The sequence below is a fragment of the Petromyzon marinus genome, chromosome 16 (assembly GCF_048934315.1).
Source record: "Petromyzon marinus isolate PM22_M1 ecotype Great Lakes invasive population chromosome 16, UKy_Petmar_22M1.pri1.0, whole genome shotgun sequence".
NCBI classification, from domain to species: domain Eukaryota; kingdom Metazoa; phylum Chordata; class Hyperoartia; order Petromyzontiformes; family Petromyzontidae; genus Petromyzon; species Petromyzon marinus.
In genome coordinates, this window is record NC_133682.1 from 2,166,711 (window position 1) to 2,182,356 (window position 15,646).

The window sequence follows — 15,646 nt, forward strand, 5'->3', positions numbered from 1 at the left end:
ACAAACCTATCTGCTCTAAACCAGGGAACCGGGCTCTGCCTCCCGAAAGCATCTCTTTAAAATGACCGACTTGGCGTGCACTTCAGGCTAAGTACAAAATCTCAGTGTAATTCCAAATGCCCTGTCCCTATTCTTCAGCGAGAGCCCCAACAATAACAACGCATTCCCCCCCAAAATCCTCCGCTTCCGGAGGACATCTTTTTCAACCCGCACCAGCCCTGTGCAAACAGGGCACACGTTCTCATCTGCTTTTATGATACCGAGGCCACGGATCGGTGCACGTTCTACTGAAGCAGCCACTGTGCACTGAATGGAGTGTTTGCTTTTTATACTAAAATACCTTTGCACTGTCTATTGAAGAAGAGACCAACAAAAGTTGTTTTAAACAGTAAATTTCCATGATCTATCCACGGTTAGATGAACGTCTCCCGCAACAACACCGCCATCACTCGTGATCCCGCGATGCCAAAACCTATTCCTGCACATCAGCTAATGCATCGCTCCATCTCCACAGTGGCTTATCCTCTCGGGTGAGATATCTTCTTTGGCTGCCATTCCATCACTATACTTGTCCATTAGCTATTACCCCTCTTGTGAGAGTCATGTTTAAGCCCCACTTTCCTTAAGAGTCAATGCGATGTCTCCAATTTGTTTTCCGATTGCCAGACTTCGTCAAATGTTGCTGTGAATAGCCTCGGTGAGAGCCGAACTCCTTACCAGACTCCTCTTCCGATTTGTGTTTTGTACTTTGGAAACTTAAAGTGCAAAAAATTAAAAACCTGGATTCGCAGGAAGGACTTAATGGCCAGATGGTTCCCCGCAGGCTCATGTGTTTACTTGTTTGGGTGGAAATTACGCGAGATTGGTTTTGGATTTGTGCCACGCCCGCAGCGCAGGGCTATGTCCCTCTCAATCAGGTGCGAGCAGCAAACAACACCTGCCAACACCTGTAGATTGTTATCAGGCACTCCCGCGGTGGGAGGCCCACACGCTTTCCACTGAAGAACACATCCCACAGGAACCCTCCAACAGTCGGCATGCACCGTGGAAAGTAAACTATCACCCCTCTTGGCAGACGAACCCTTTACCTATTTAAATATAGTTAACACGATCCTTTCGAGCTCCGTTAAATATTCATCGTCAAGCACAGCTGTGGAAAGGTGCCGCTTCACTAAAAAAGGTTGGCCCAAGATGCAACCGTGTTCCGAGTGCAAACCAGATTTATGGGTTAGGCTCCCGTAATTGCATCATAAACCAGATGCTTCTGCTTCTGCCACCGCCGTGGGAACGTGACTCCTTGTGAGGAGTCAGCAGAGCTCCGCACAATGGCTCGCGGGCCGACATTACCATGCCAGGAATTTCTGCTCGTTGCCTCCCGTGAGCCACTCGGCCATTCCGCATCCCGCTCCTCGTTCTGTTCCCCATTACCAGGGTGAATCGTTCTCCAGAAAAGCCAAGAGCACAAAAAAAATGAAAAGGTCTCGATGCCGAAGGGCTGCAAACAAGCCAGGCATCAGCATGCCTCTGCAGCCTTGGCAACTGCTTAAGCTGGCAAAAGCCTTTATCACTGAGGCCGCTTGAAGGGGCTGACTACAAGACACAGAAATACTCCAAGGGAAGTTTTGCTATAGGACTCTCTGCATTTGCACTCATGAGGTGTCTTGAACATGAAAGGAAGTTGAGATTGCACGTGTAGTATAGCCACTGTTTACTGGTTAAAACGCTACACTCATATTTAATATCAACTGGGGGCACTTTAATGCATCCAGTAGGTCAAGCACTTACGCTCATGACATTTAGACTCTTAAATCATACATGAACCCAAACCTACCCAAATCCACTGCACCACTAAAGTGTGAGCAAATAAATACTTCATTGTAATACTGTAACCAAGTATCAGCCGAGAACTTGCCGAACCAGTCATGACTGCGCCCCCTTGTCAGGCAAAATGGCCTTCTGGGTGACACCTCTCAGTGTCAAAAAAAACTTTCCAGCAATCACTTTTTTTCCTCCCCAATCTTTTCTTTTGACAAACCACTTTGAGACAGCACATCCAAATTTTGGAAAAAATATGCTGTCCGTTGTATTTCAAGCTTTTTACCCTTTGCCCACAGGACACATTTGCCTAGACTTTCCAAACGGCGCACTTCAGAGGTTCTCACAAATACCGTGGTTTTATTTTTGAGTAAATCACAGACACTCCGCCACGTTGCGTGAATGTGCAACGCACACCGTTTTTTGTTTGCTAGTCCAGGTCTCAACTGCTTCCACGATGTTCCACATTTAAACACTGTCTGCACCATTTTGCTTGTAATGTGAAAATGTAACTTGTCTGGCAGGCGTTCAAAAATATGTATTTATTCGTAAGACCAGTATAATAATTTTTAAGCCTAATCAGTGCGTGTGCTAATCATAGAATATTAAAGAGCAAAACTAAATTGCAAAATATACTCGTACGGGTTCCCCCGTGCACACTTATCCCATTGCGAGACGTTTTTTGGCCATGCCTCGAACGCACACATTTCTTAGTGTGCGCACGTAAGGTGGCTCGTGGAAGCCACGACTCGATGTTTGATTTAGGGAAGACGAGCGGTGCACGGCACTTTGCTGTGGGGAGAACATGTGCAAGCCTTGCAAATAACCCCCACCCCAGCCCCCCTGCTGACCCCTAGATTTGGGGGCCAAGGGGGACAGCAGGTGCAAGGGTTAAAAGCCCCACCGCTGCCGCCGCCAGCGTTAGACCACAGTTGAGTGTGGTCTGGAGGTAGGGGGGGGGAGGCCGAATAGGGGAGACAGAGCGGAGGAAGGTGCGCAGTCGGGGCAATCTCGTCTTGTCCGAATGTTCTCCGATGGGATGTTCTCGCTGTCAACAAGCTGCAGGATCCATCAACGTCCGTCAATGACAATCTTCTTCGTATTCAAAGGGACAACTTCAATTTGGCTCGTTTGACGTTAAACACTCGTTGCACTCGTTTGGGTGGCAACACACATACAGACAATTACACGTACATACACACAGGTAAATACATATGCGTAACAATGGAAGGTCACACAGATGCAATATTTACAAGGCCAATGATAAAACACTGGCTTTGGCTACAGGAACAATAAACTCAAAAGACAATATTTGGAATAAAAGCACCCCTCCACAGCTACCAGTGCCCTTGAGCACAGTCGCAAGGCGGAGTCGCGTGTGTTGGTCTGAGGGACGTCGGTGAGCCTCGTGTGTGTGCGCGCGTCGGTCGCTAGGCACGGCCGTAGAGGCGTCACCCCCGTGCCCTCACCTTGTACGTGTTGACGCTCCACTTGCGCACAATGTCCAGCTTCTCCAAGGCCACGCCCTTGGCCGGCTCCTCCATGGACATGGAGCTACTGCTCGGGGAAGTGCGGAGGCCCGGGGCGCCTGCCGACAGGAAGCACGGTCACGCGGAGCCATTGCGCGACCGCGCAAAACAAGAAAGCGCACTGCGCAACCATGCACTCGCACAAACACACGATCGGGCATATGCACAATCATGCATCCACAGAACCACATCACATACGCACAATCATCCATCCACAGAACCACAATACCATGCACCCTCGTGTCCTGCATCTGCACAACCACACAGCTATGTGGTCCGTACAACCACACATTCGCACAACCACACACTCACACAGCGATACATCCACAGTTACAGAACTGCACAACCGGTTACATAACCACACATTCGCTCAACCTTGCAACCACCTTACACCACCAGGGCAAGGGCCCCTCCACTCCCCATTCTGGATATGTCTACCGCACTTGCCGACAAACAATTAGTGTGTCAGTGGCCAGCAGCACAAAACACCTTAAGTGAACATTTTTCCTTGCTCTATGCCAATTTATATTGGCTGTTTGGAGAAAGTCACATAAGCGGCTTTATGCAACCGGCTTCAGAAATCCAATGAAGCACAACATCTCTTGACACTTTAACACCCCTCTCTACCAAATTGGCCGCTACATCGTGCACACGAGAATGCGACTTTACACATTCACTTGGTCTTTCCGCATGGATTGGGTGAAGTTGGCACATCAACCAAAATGTACCACATATTATTGGTATTTTTGTTTGTTGCTGTGTTTATTTTTTATCAAACGAAGTTGTTGCTTCTTTGGCTTTCCATTTACCATGCCTGAAGTTAAATTAAGAGGGACACTGAAAGGCACACACAATTTCACATCATAGGATCAATATCATTGACTGTTATTTTTCACGTCCATTATGAAGATTGTATTTCCCACGTAAGTAATTACTCAAGCAATGAGTCGACGGCGTCTGGTGCGGAATCTCAACGAAGAAAATGTTTCAGTGAATTTAAGCAAATGACTTCACTGTCACCATTGGTTGATGTTAGTCAAGGAGGGGAAAAAAGGCGAAGCAGGATTTCGGTGTGCAAGCGCACTCCACGGGAGAAGCGGTGAAGCTGCGGATTAAATGCATCACAGCAATCGCATCAAGCGGAGATGACATCAGCAACGAAAGTGTAAAAAGGTTTTCTTTGCGAGGAAATAAATTGCTTTGTGCTAAAAAGTGCAGACACAGCGTAAAACAACCCATCACAAGACAGGAAACTAGGAGAGATATATTCATATTTAACAGGATGCCATATTAAGCAGAACTCTGCAGATTCGTGGGACTATTATTTTGTTACCAGAAGAAGCTCCCATAATGTGGAGCGAATTGTCGGAAATCACGCCGAACAGGCGATACAACCCACAGACGCATCGGGGAGAGCTACAGAGTTGATCATGAATCACGGCCATTTTTTTAGTAGCATTCACTAAGTAGAAAAGTGACCAATTAAGGTTTTTTTTCTCTTCACACAGATGACGTCTGTGTCTGCACTTTAAACAGTCTCTAAGCTTCAGGGAGAGAGAGAGTCGTGTAATCAGCTGCGAGGCAGAGGCTAGCACAGGATACAAGGAGTGGTTATTACACCCGCGAACATGCCCCACATAGAGCCGCGCGCATGGTTCGCCCCTCGTCAGCTCACAGCGATCTGCAAAGCAACCCAACCTCTGTGAGATCATTCAGTTGGCAAGCTCAGAGTTATAAGGAAGCACTACTTCTCGCCAACTTATCATGCTGCGATATGAATACAGCTTAAATTGGTGTTAGCGTTACACTCTTAAGCTGTGATGCGAAAGTAACTTATTTTACTTTGTCCTTGGGACTGAGCGAGCCTCAAGGACTTAAAAAAAGGCAGCCGCTTTCTTAAGCAGCATAAACACTGTGGATTCTGTTTCATAGGTAAAGCATGACACAGCTTGCCTGTAAATAAACCGCTTGCCAACTCAATGTCTTCAACAAACCGATTCACAAGGGCTTGGTTAGTAGGGATGGAATTTGGCCTCGTTCCACAATTCAAACCAGGGCTGCGATGTCTCACAAATACATTCATATTCCTTTTGAAAATTCTGCGCAGACAGGAATAGCTATTAGCTTATGATAATGAAAGGTGATGGAAAAAAGACAAAGCAAAATAATGGAATGTTCTAACATATTAGGACGTGGATTGGAATGGTATTTTGGAAATTTGTATACCTGCTTTTATACAATAGAACTACAAAATGTTTGCAACAATTTCACTCATCAAATGAAACTTTAATCATTCCACATTGATCATTCTGGCAAATTTCTTCAATGCCAAATTCAGCACAGAGAGATTATCTTTCATTAAAGACTTTAAAAGCTAGTGGTTAATGTCGCAACCCGAAACCGTCATTATTGGGTGTCACATTTGAATCTGTCGCATAATGAGACGGAACTGCGACCCATAAACGGGTGTTTAAAAATCATTAAATAACAAAGGATGGTGGTTTCTGCATGTGCTTGCACAAGACTCTACAGATCATCACAGCTCTGGCGTCTCGAGAGCCAAGACGACACACCCAGTCGGGCGGCTGTGGCTGCCGCGGGAGAGATTTTCTTGAGCAATTTCAGGAAAAGTTTCATGAGGAATCACACCCCCAGATAGGTGGTTACCACTACTGATGGAAATATACAGGAGCCTCAATCTCATTTCACAACATGTGCATCAAAATGTATTTTATATTCCGGTAAACAACGTAAAGTCGTAGTTTTAATGCTTCAATCAAATTTGTTAACCTGAACGAAAACGCTGAGTGCAGTTTGACTGTATGAAATAAGAAACAAATGGAGCAATGAAATTTAGCCTCCGAAGATTTCCATACAAACTCTTCCCTGGGCTGTTTATAAGGGACCCATGTGCCAGTGGTGGCTCCAACGGTACCTTTACCCGAGGGCTGTGGCAAGCTGCCTTCAGCCGTTTGATTGGCCAGCCTACTTGCTGCCGATTGGCTGGGGATAACCACGGTTGCTCCTTTAACCGCAGGAGTGTTGAGTGCGGTGCCTGTATGCGATGACATAAAAAATAAATTATACGTAACAAAAACAAAGAAAGCAAAAAAGACAAAATCCAAACTGCAATGCATAGCCAATCGCAAAGTAAAATAAAAATATTACACAAAAATTGCGATGCGCATAAAAAGGACCAAGCTTTTAAAATGCTCAACGTATTAAATGAAAAATAGTGATGCAACGTAAAAAAACTGACAAATGTGGATTTACAAAACGGGCTATAATTACGTACCCATTTGGTATAGTGCACCAAAATACCTGAATGCTCCAGATGGGCATAGATGGGTACACTGCGTAATTATAACCCATCCTGTAAGGATGATGTGTTCCATCACACCTGTGCGTGGGGGTAACTGTGGGTTTCTTAGCAGAATTTAAACACCAGAAAAATTAAGCAATTTTTTTGTAGATTACTTAAATATGACTCACATGAAATTCCCTGCCCAAAAAGAACAGGTTTGTGACACACACTCCACACATTTCCTGTTCACATCGATGGTACTGACGTCTAAGCACCGTAAATGAACTCACAGAAAGCGAGGAGCGAAAAAAATAACGTTGAAACTTCCCCAAAGTTCATGTTTGCGTTGACGTTCTGCCTCAAGAGGCACTCGTACACACAAACAATTACGCCGGATGGTGTGGCGCAGATTTAATCACAGCGGATAAAATGAACAAGGTAACCCTTAAAACCATTAAACCCATAAAACACAATTGGAATGTCTTGCTTCCAGCAACACAATCTGTGCTCCAGACTGCAGGCGTTAGTTTAAGGTATTTGCCATATTTGCCCTTCTTGTAAATGAGATTTGTACATATTCGGTTGACAATGTGTTTTTGTTACACCGTTGCGTTTTTACGTCACAAAATCTGCAACAACAACACAAAATCTGCAACAACAACACAAAATCTGCAACAACAACACAATCGGCTTCGACAATACCAATTCTCAAAGTGGCTGCTCGATATTGGCCAACTGGGGACCAAAATGTACATTTCATAATTACTCGCGTTCATCTTCTCGCATAAAGGCAAGCAGATGTAAATCATACGTTTAGGTTTAAGTTTGCGAGCCATGTGATAGCTTCGGGGGTAGCGCGACTCATACTGTCCAATCCGCCGGAGAGCGGACGTAAGATGCAGTTGTTCGCTATGTGGTCCATCTTTTGGTTCGAGTGGCCGCAGTCACACTGTGGGTCACCGTCAATGTCCCATTTGTGGAGCAGCAGCATCAGCGACCGGTTATTGTGTTCCGAAGCGGTTGTTGGGAGCCACCGCAGTTTTCTTGGCAGATGTAAGCCAATTAAAACTCGCATTCACCAACATTAATTGGTGCATTCACAATGATGCACAGCCGGCGAAGAACGTGCTTGTGAATCTGCCAAAGAAAAATCTGCCAATTGTCTATCCTCTGCTGGATAAAGGGCTCCCCACGTCGTCACAATTCTTCACGGCCTTGTAAATAACGCAATCCATCTCGCTCTTGCATGAGCCAATCCCATCGCTCCATCATCGCAGCGGTCGTTTTCTCAGACAAGTTCACTCCTTTGGATGCCTTCATCGGTATCTTCCACTGGCCATCAATTCTTATAGCCGAGACTTGTCCCGCTGAAGCCGGTTAACTTTTATCACAAGCAATACGATACCTCTATTGGAATTTGTTTGCTGATCCACATGTCCTCTGTCTCCTCTGTGCAATTCTCAGCAAGCACCTATTGACGCTTTTTTGTGCCTTTTTCAGCTTTTGTTCCAGTTTCTTTGTCAGCGTCCCATGTTTTTAATCCATATACAAAGTAGGTGATACGGACCGGTTAAAAACGTTCTTCTTTAGCTCCTAAGAACACGAACATTGGTAGTACGAACAATATTTATGAATTAAGCCAAACTTGGATGAACAGGTGACATTGAATTTCATGCGCACTGCTATTAAAATTGAACTCGTAAAATAGTTTTTCTTTTTGTAATGCACACAAGTCCTCCGGTATGCGATAAGGATCTGCGGTGTTGTGCTTCCTTGGGCAATGACAACACGGCAGTGTGCGCCTTCAAAACTGTTTTGATGCGCGGCGGCAGCTCGGCAAACACACACTGCGCGGGGAAACCCGTCGCACGGCAACAGCGGCAGGTTTGGCATACAAATAGAGCAGAGCCTGACGTGCGAGTGAGGCGTGGGAAGGCCTCCAATCGCCCCCCCCCCACCCCGCAATGGCCTCAAAGCCAATGGCGCTGCGGAGCCTAGCGCCCGGATCCTGGGATCGATTGAGCGCGTGGCTCAAATGTACGGCCTGCTCGCCGCCCACAGGCACAACCGGTAACTTCCCCGCGCATCGAACGAAGACAACTTCACGTCAAGCACGCGGTCACGCATCCCGGGGCTGAATATATAAACGATGGTCAAGTAGGCGTCGACGAGGTTTTTTTGTGTTTTTTTTTTCCTTTTGCTGCCGCGTCACATTTGACAGTCTGCACAGATGTCACTTTTAACGAACCAATTGTTAAAATGACAGATAGTCGAACGTATAAAATGGGCTAAGAATGGGCGTATAAAGGATGGGAATAAGGCCTTCCAACGAAGTTCTGATATGAGAAATTGGTTATGATGTTAGACCCAGTAATAAAATAAACTCACATTTTAGGGCTGTATTATTGACGACTGCGTGGAGATGTTATTTGTGCTAATATATCATTGTCAATGCAGTATCACAAATACATTCTGTATTACAATGGTTTGCCCAAGACTTCCCAAATGCACTTGCAATCCCAAATGGAGATGTTGGTATATTATTTAACATAATTCGCTCATGTTAAATATATTTACTTTTAAACAAAGTGTTGAATATGTCCAACACGCGAGCTGTCAGTGGTGCAATAATGGGGCATGGCTCAGCTCCGGCTCATTCCCCAATTATTTACTGCCAACCACAAGTAAACAAGAACACAACAACCACTGTGCAGTGGTTGCATCAAAGGATGAGTCAGGTGTTGGCAGCCGTAACGACATAATGTAAGCAGAGAATTTTCACTGATTTGGCAATTTGTGGAAACCCAGAGAAGATGTGCATTGACAAACTGAAACAGAATTCATTTACAGCCACAGCAGTTTAATTTTTTTTGCACGTTGGGTTTTTGTTTTTATCAAAGAAGGCAATAACGCAGATTGACTCCCATATCAAGTCAGAACCCTTTCTTTTTATAAACTCCCAAATCACACGTTCTGGTGAGCTTCCCCTGGCAGCCTGCCGACATGCCCGCACTGGTCGAGACTTCCACGGCGCGATTCGGCGTGGACTTAAATACTCTTGCCATTATAACCGCGGAACCGAACCGCGGCCGTGACCAGATTTAACACGACGCGGCGGTGACGCCATCCCCGGCGGAGGAGCGCCGGGGGCCTCTTTGAGAGCATAAGCGGCCCATTGTGCAGCGTGGTCTCGAGGCGGGCCGTGACGAGTGCTCGCAGTTTGTATTCTCACATTTTGGGGACCGCCTCATTAAAGCCAACATTATTACTGCCTGCGACTGGTGTGGCATCATAAACGGTAACCTCCTTTTCCCAGTTCTCTCCCGGCAACCCCCCCACACCAACCCCGCCCACCTCCCCCTCCTCCTCCTGTCGCCCTGCTCCATTTGGGATCGCGTTAAGCACGCAATCCTGCTGCGTGTGCAGAGCTATGATTATAGGATTCCTGAAACAATACATAGGGTTTGCCAAACACAGCTAAATTTACACTTCTAAAACTCAACTGTTTCAATTGCGAGTTATTTTCTTTCTTTTTTTATGCCAGCGTAAATGTTGGCTGTCCGCGCGCGTGTTAACATTTTTAAAACCAAGCTGTGGAAACAAGCCTTGGGATACAGCTTGCTCTGGGAGACTGACGTGAGCCCATACGGTGGCGGCGGAGTGCAATCATAGCGTAGAAAGCGCGCCTCCCCGCAAACACAACTGCCCGTTTATGCTGCTTATTGACAGCCAGAAACATGACAAGGAGTGCTTTTGTGAGTTTTGTTTGGCGAATGGCGCTGCTGTGCTGACCCATACTGACCTTCCCGCAAGACGGGCCCTACTGTTGGGCACGGAGGCGCCTTTTGTTTCAAGGACTATTTACAGAGGCCCTCACCAACTCTTCACCCACATTCTGGCTGCACCACCACACATATGGGTATTCCACCGCCCTCATTTTGTCCCTTTCTTAAAAACAAAATAAACACCGAAATAAACACTTGAATAAGTTATTGTTCAACTTGATTTCCAGCCCCACGTTTATGTTTTAATTACGATCCTGGAAAGTTAAGTGTGACCTCTAAGTGCTCGCGCTTTTGACGCCAACTTAAACGGAAGCTCCCCAAGAAGAGTAATAAACCTTTCAAAGGGAAACAAAACGTCCTGTGTTCCAGTGGGTGGCCTGCCCTCACATCCCACTGCCTTCTGCAACTTCAATTTACCAGCGACAGAGAATAGGATTCCTAATCCGGTCTGCCTCCCTGCAAGCTCCCCCACAGTTCTCCCTTCATCCGAAGAGGATTAGCAACTCTGCTGAAAAGCCCACGCGGAAGACGGGTATGGAAGATAAGATTGGTCGTACTACAATAAGACTCTTATAGTCTGTCGGGTGACTTAACAGTGACAATAGGCACCCGTGATGGGGGGTGGGATATTTAATGTACTCTTAACGTTAAACCGACACTAATATACGAGTATGCGTGACAGCACACCAATGTGAGGAGAGAACTGTTTTGTATTTTGACTTTGGCTTCTAGCTCTTTGCCGAATTACACACCCAACATGAATTACCTGTATGCGCTGTGCAAACGCACATTAGCACGCGGCCGCTGTTGGAAGCACGTGCACGAGCGGGTTAAAGTAAGAAAACATCACAGGGCCAGCGCGGCATAAATACGAAGCATTAGGATGCAGTGACACAACACGCCTTCGGTTTAGCACCTGCGCTGCAGCGCTGACTCAGTGGCTCTGCAATAAAGAGGTTCACAGCTGCCGTGAGATTTCAAAATCGGCAGCCTCCTCCTTCAGCCAACAGCACCATTCATGTGCGAGAACAACTGGGAGGCCTGCCTGTCAGGAGGAATGCTTTCTTGCCACATGGGAATGCAAACAGACACCACAATGCTGTGGAATTTATTTCCTAGAAACTGTACGTGCAATGAGCGCGGAACTTTTAGGTTTGTTTTTTAAGCTGCTCAGAGGGAATGTTATAAACGTAATTAAACTTACTTGCTCTTTTCATAAACATAGAAAGTCGCATGCTTCACTGGGAAAAAAAATATTCCTCGCTGTAAAGTCATTTAAGTATTTTAATCAGTAATAGATTTAAATAAAGGGGGGAGGGGCCCCACCTTTGACCACTTGGCAGAGTTTGACGATGGGTGAAATCATGCAGTGAAGGACACACAAAGGTAAATTATAAGTTCTACAGACACACAGAAGCTTGAGTGACGTTGCAAAAGGGCCTGGCGCACTCAAGGCTGTGGCAACATTGGTGTAACCTGCCATAAATGAAACGTTCATAAATGTTAACATTGCAAGTCCATCCGGTTACTTTGTGTGCCTTTTAAATATTATCATATTTCTCACATACGGTCTACAAATGTTAAGGAGATTTGTACAAAAGGGCACACAATTGCCTAATAGCCACTGCCGTATACCACTGCACAATGTGTTTATGTTTAAGCTTTTTTATATATTTACCAATTTCATATAATTCTACCGCGATCTGTGCTATCGGCGTCATGTCATGGGACAACATCCATTCGGATCTCTCACAAAAAGAAGCAGCTGTACATGTTAGAGAATGGCCTGCAGAAGCGGATGTTGCAGAGCTACCTCTGAGACCTTTCAAGTGCCCTCTGACCCGAACAGTAGTGAGCAGAAATTGCTTATCCGCTCTGCCACATGAGAGTAATGTTGGTCACGTGAAAATAAGACCAATGATATAATTATTTATTTGGAATTTTGATTAAGTGCAGAAACAAATTTTGTATGTTTTTTTCTACGTGGTCATTGGTGACTGGGCAGAGACCAACAACTCACTACAATTGGGAACTCAGTTTACTGCTAAGCCAGGATCACAGCAGTGCTAGCTCAGCACTCCGACTTCAGGGCCACCTGGACCACCCCATGCTTAAGCAAATTCAATCTCGACTGCGATTTAACAAACAAGCAATCGAATTGTTGCATTGCCCATGTGACAGAGGCGAACGGAGAGTGAAAAAGCAAAGCTCAATTAACCTTTCACGCCGCCCGTCTGCAGCACCCCCTCCAGGCTGCCCCCGTAGCCTCCCGACACGACGCTCGTCTCGTTCAGATTCGGCCCGGACGCCATCATCTGCCGCAGGTCCTGCAAGGCACGAGCAAGCGAACGAGGTCACAAATGAGACCACGCGTGTAGTCACGTGGGACTGCACTGCAGGATCAACCGCTGCCGCTATTGAGCATTACACACACAAACACTTGTTTACATGAACGCGGCGCTGCGTGTGCATTCATTTTAATAAAAATAGACGGGAGTTGGAGGGGTGTTACTGCCGTTTACAAATGAGAATGGTGCGCGATAACATGTTTACTGCAGAAAAACCTAAGTTACGGCAAAAAAACCCTGCTATACTTGTGTCAACACAAACATGAGTAAAGTGCTGACAATATCTTGAAATTGTGCAAAAAGAATGTGACAAAAACACCTTATTTCCTTACCAAAGACAGGCAAAGAAGCGCACACACGGGGAACTTTATAAATGCACCAACAGGTTAAGCATTCCATTTAGAATAATGGCCATAGAAACCACAACATATAATCATGAATGGCAAGGTCCCTTGACCGTGCAATACAAAACGTGGCAAGGGTTATTTGTAGGGTTTCATAAAGAGTTGTTCTGTCATTGAACGTAAACGTAATAACGTCAAGAATTTCGCAAGCACCACTTTAGAAAGAGTGAAATTTCAGTTTGGTTGGGTACATTTATGTCGCAGAAAAAAATATTGTTAAGAATTGCCAGCCTAGGTTTGTTAGTCACTGCTAGCAGTCACGCTCACATTTTCCCCTGTTGACTTATTTACGCTCTAAATTTGTGCTTCTCCATGGCGATGTTCCACTTAAGTCTGTTTTTTACAATAAAGTCACATCCAAGCACACTCCAACGACCAAAACTAGCACACAAAAGCATCAATGCAATACTTCCCACACTGTTGACTTATAGTTATAAGCCACTAATTGGTCTAAAGGTAAAAACTCAATATTTTCCATCCAGCATTCTCCAGGTTACTAAATTCAAAATGTATTTTTTTTTATCATTGCTGGCATCTGACCAAAGAGCAAACACACTCGATTGACATGCAGCAGCAAGTCGCCGTGAGTTAAAGTAACTCAATATGCTACCTCCCCATGGGTAAACTGTGGGCGTGTAATCGCGTGTCGTTACACCAAAAGATCTGCCGGCAGCGCCAGTGTGCCCCTTGACAAGCCAACCAAACAGGATCCCGTCTTTTACAGAAAACGCCTAACAAGCAAGAGCAATGGAAATACACATTTATGCACTTCACTTACGTATTGACAATCATACTCCAGGACACTAACAGTCTTATCGGTGCCGAGCCATGACTTTTGTGTCTCGCCATCGTCGCCTCGTTCTGTGATGTGCGCTGCACCCTGGGTCGTGCGTGCGAGCAAAATAAAAATCAACGCCAGAATGAATACAATCACAGCCAAGAGCCCAGAAGACAGAATGAAACTTAAAGACAAATGGCAGAGGTAAGGGAACACTTAATTTTTAATAGTTAAACTGGGTCGTTAATCTTAAATAAAGTAACCTGGTCATTCTTAAAGACAGATAAAAAAAACTTTCAATTGCTTCACACTGGAGTGAGAAGTCTGAAAATTATGACTTGAATGTGGCGTAAGTCACTCGAGCGGCGCGTTTAGTTAACCTCTTTGTGCCAATTAGGGCTCCTGTCCACACAACACGGGCTTAGAAAGCACGCCTTACAACAGCCCCCAGTTAGCGCTCAAGGTAACCGTCGCTCGCCAATGTGGATAAACACACGGGCGTGTTTGTCTAAGCCGCTTCAGCCGTGTCTGTTGGACGCTGAACCGTCTCCAAACTCTGCATTGAGCGTGCGGCGAGCGTGCACACGTGTCATCATCGACAGCGATCAACCGCATCACTGCGCAGCGGCCATTAGATCAGTGGACGCGTTTTATGGATGTACCGTTGATCTATTTATAGCGCAATATGAAGGAATTTGTATGACTCCTCTTGGGGTTTATGTGTGTTATGTTGCAGCCATTATTATTTTATAATACATCAATGGCAGGTGATATCTGAGCGAGAACTGCCATCCCCCCCTTCACCACCAACCTGCACTGACAGTGTGGTGAAGTATGGTAATATTACCCCCATGACTAGCATTGCCTTGGGAGGCCTTATTCCGCAGTGAATTGACAAAGGGGCTGTACATTATTAATACATCGGATCATTGTGACCGAGCGATTGAAATTCTGAAGAAGTTCTTAAAGGTCTGAAAAGATGAAATTGCCCACAGTCAGATATATGCTTATAACTAGAAACGATCAATTTTCAGAGTCTGAGCTGCAAAAATGAAGGACTGGAGGTTGATTGGTTTTACTCTAGAAGTAGGGTCAGCCTAAAATTTTAAATTGCTTTCAATTTTGCATAAACATTTAAAACATACAATCTCTATCATCCCACAACTAAGTAAACTCCTTTCTTAGGAGGGTAATGCAAAGAGAAAGCTGCCACAAAGTGGGAAAAACCCACCACCGGTTACTATTGAAGATTAGAGAAGATACGCAATTTAGACATCATTCATAGCGACAAGTTAGTGGGGCTTGCGCAAGGCAGGTCGCTACGAATGATGACGGCCAATCGTCAAAAAGAATGGCAGTGATAGCCAAGGAATGCCACGTGTCCGAGAGAACATCCACCGAGGATACGGAGCGAGGAAAACAGGGAGTGTGCAGGTGGCTGGGTGGATCGTTACATGGCAAGATCTTGAGAGATGGCAATAGCTTGGGGTGCCATTCATCCAGAATTAGAGAGATCATGCATGATGAATGCATTAAATGTTGCTAATAAAAATAATCAGGATTTTATGCAAACCAAATGTTTCATGTAAAGATGTTTACACTTTCTGTTTTTTGGCCTTTGTTATAGCACACATTAAATTGTGTACAGCTGTAAACAAAGGCCGTTTGGACAGTAGGCGTTGT

The 15,646-nt window shown here is 45.4% G+C and overlaps 1 protein-coding gene across 10 annotated transcripts in view; it reads right to left on the reverse strand.

The window, feature by feature from the left end:
- Window positions 1-15,646, reverse strand: part of ARFIP1 (ARF interacting protein 1) — a 46,869-nt gene that overhangs the window by 9,157 nt on the left and 22,066 nt on the right. For 4 of the 10 annotated variants that reach the window (XM_032955565.2, XM_076067404.1, XM_032955564.2 and 1 more), the window contains exons 4-7: window positions 13,964-14,065; window positions 12,652-12,760; window positions 6,280-6,399; window positions 3,285-3,403 (exon numbers count right to left, since the gene is read on the reverse strand). In XM_032955565.2, the coding sequence (XP_032811456.2) occupies window positions 3,285-3,403; window positions 6,280-6,399; window positions 12,652-12,760; window positions 13,964-14,065 (450 nt within the window). The remainder of the gene's footprint in view (window positions 1-3,284; window positions 3,404-6,279; window positions 6,400-12,651; window positions 12,761-13,963; window positions 14,066-15,646) is intronic. The other 6 variants (XM_032955570.2, XM_032955568.2, XM_076067405.1 and 3 more) reach the window with 4 other exon arrangements.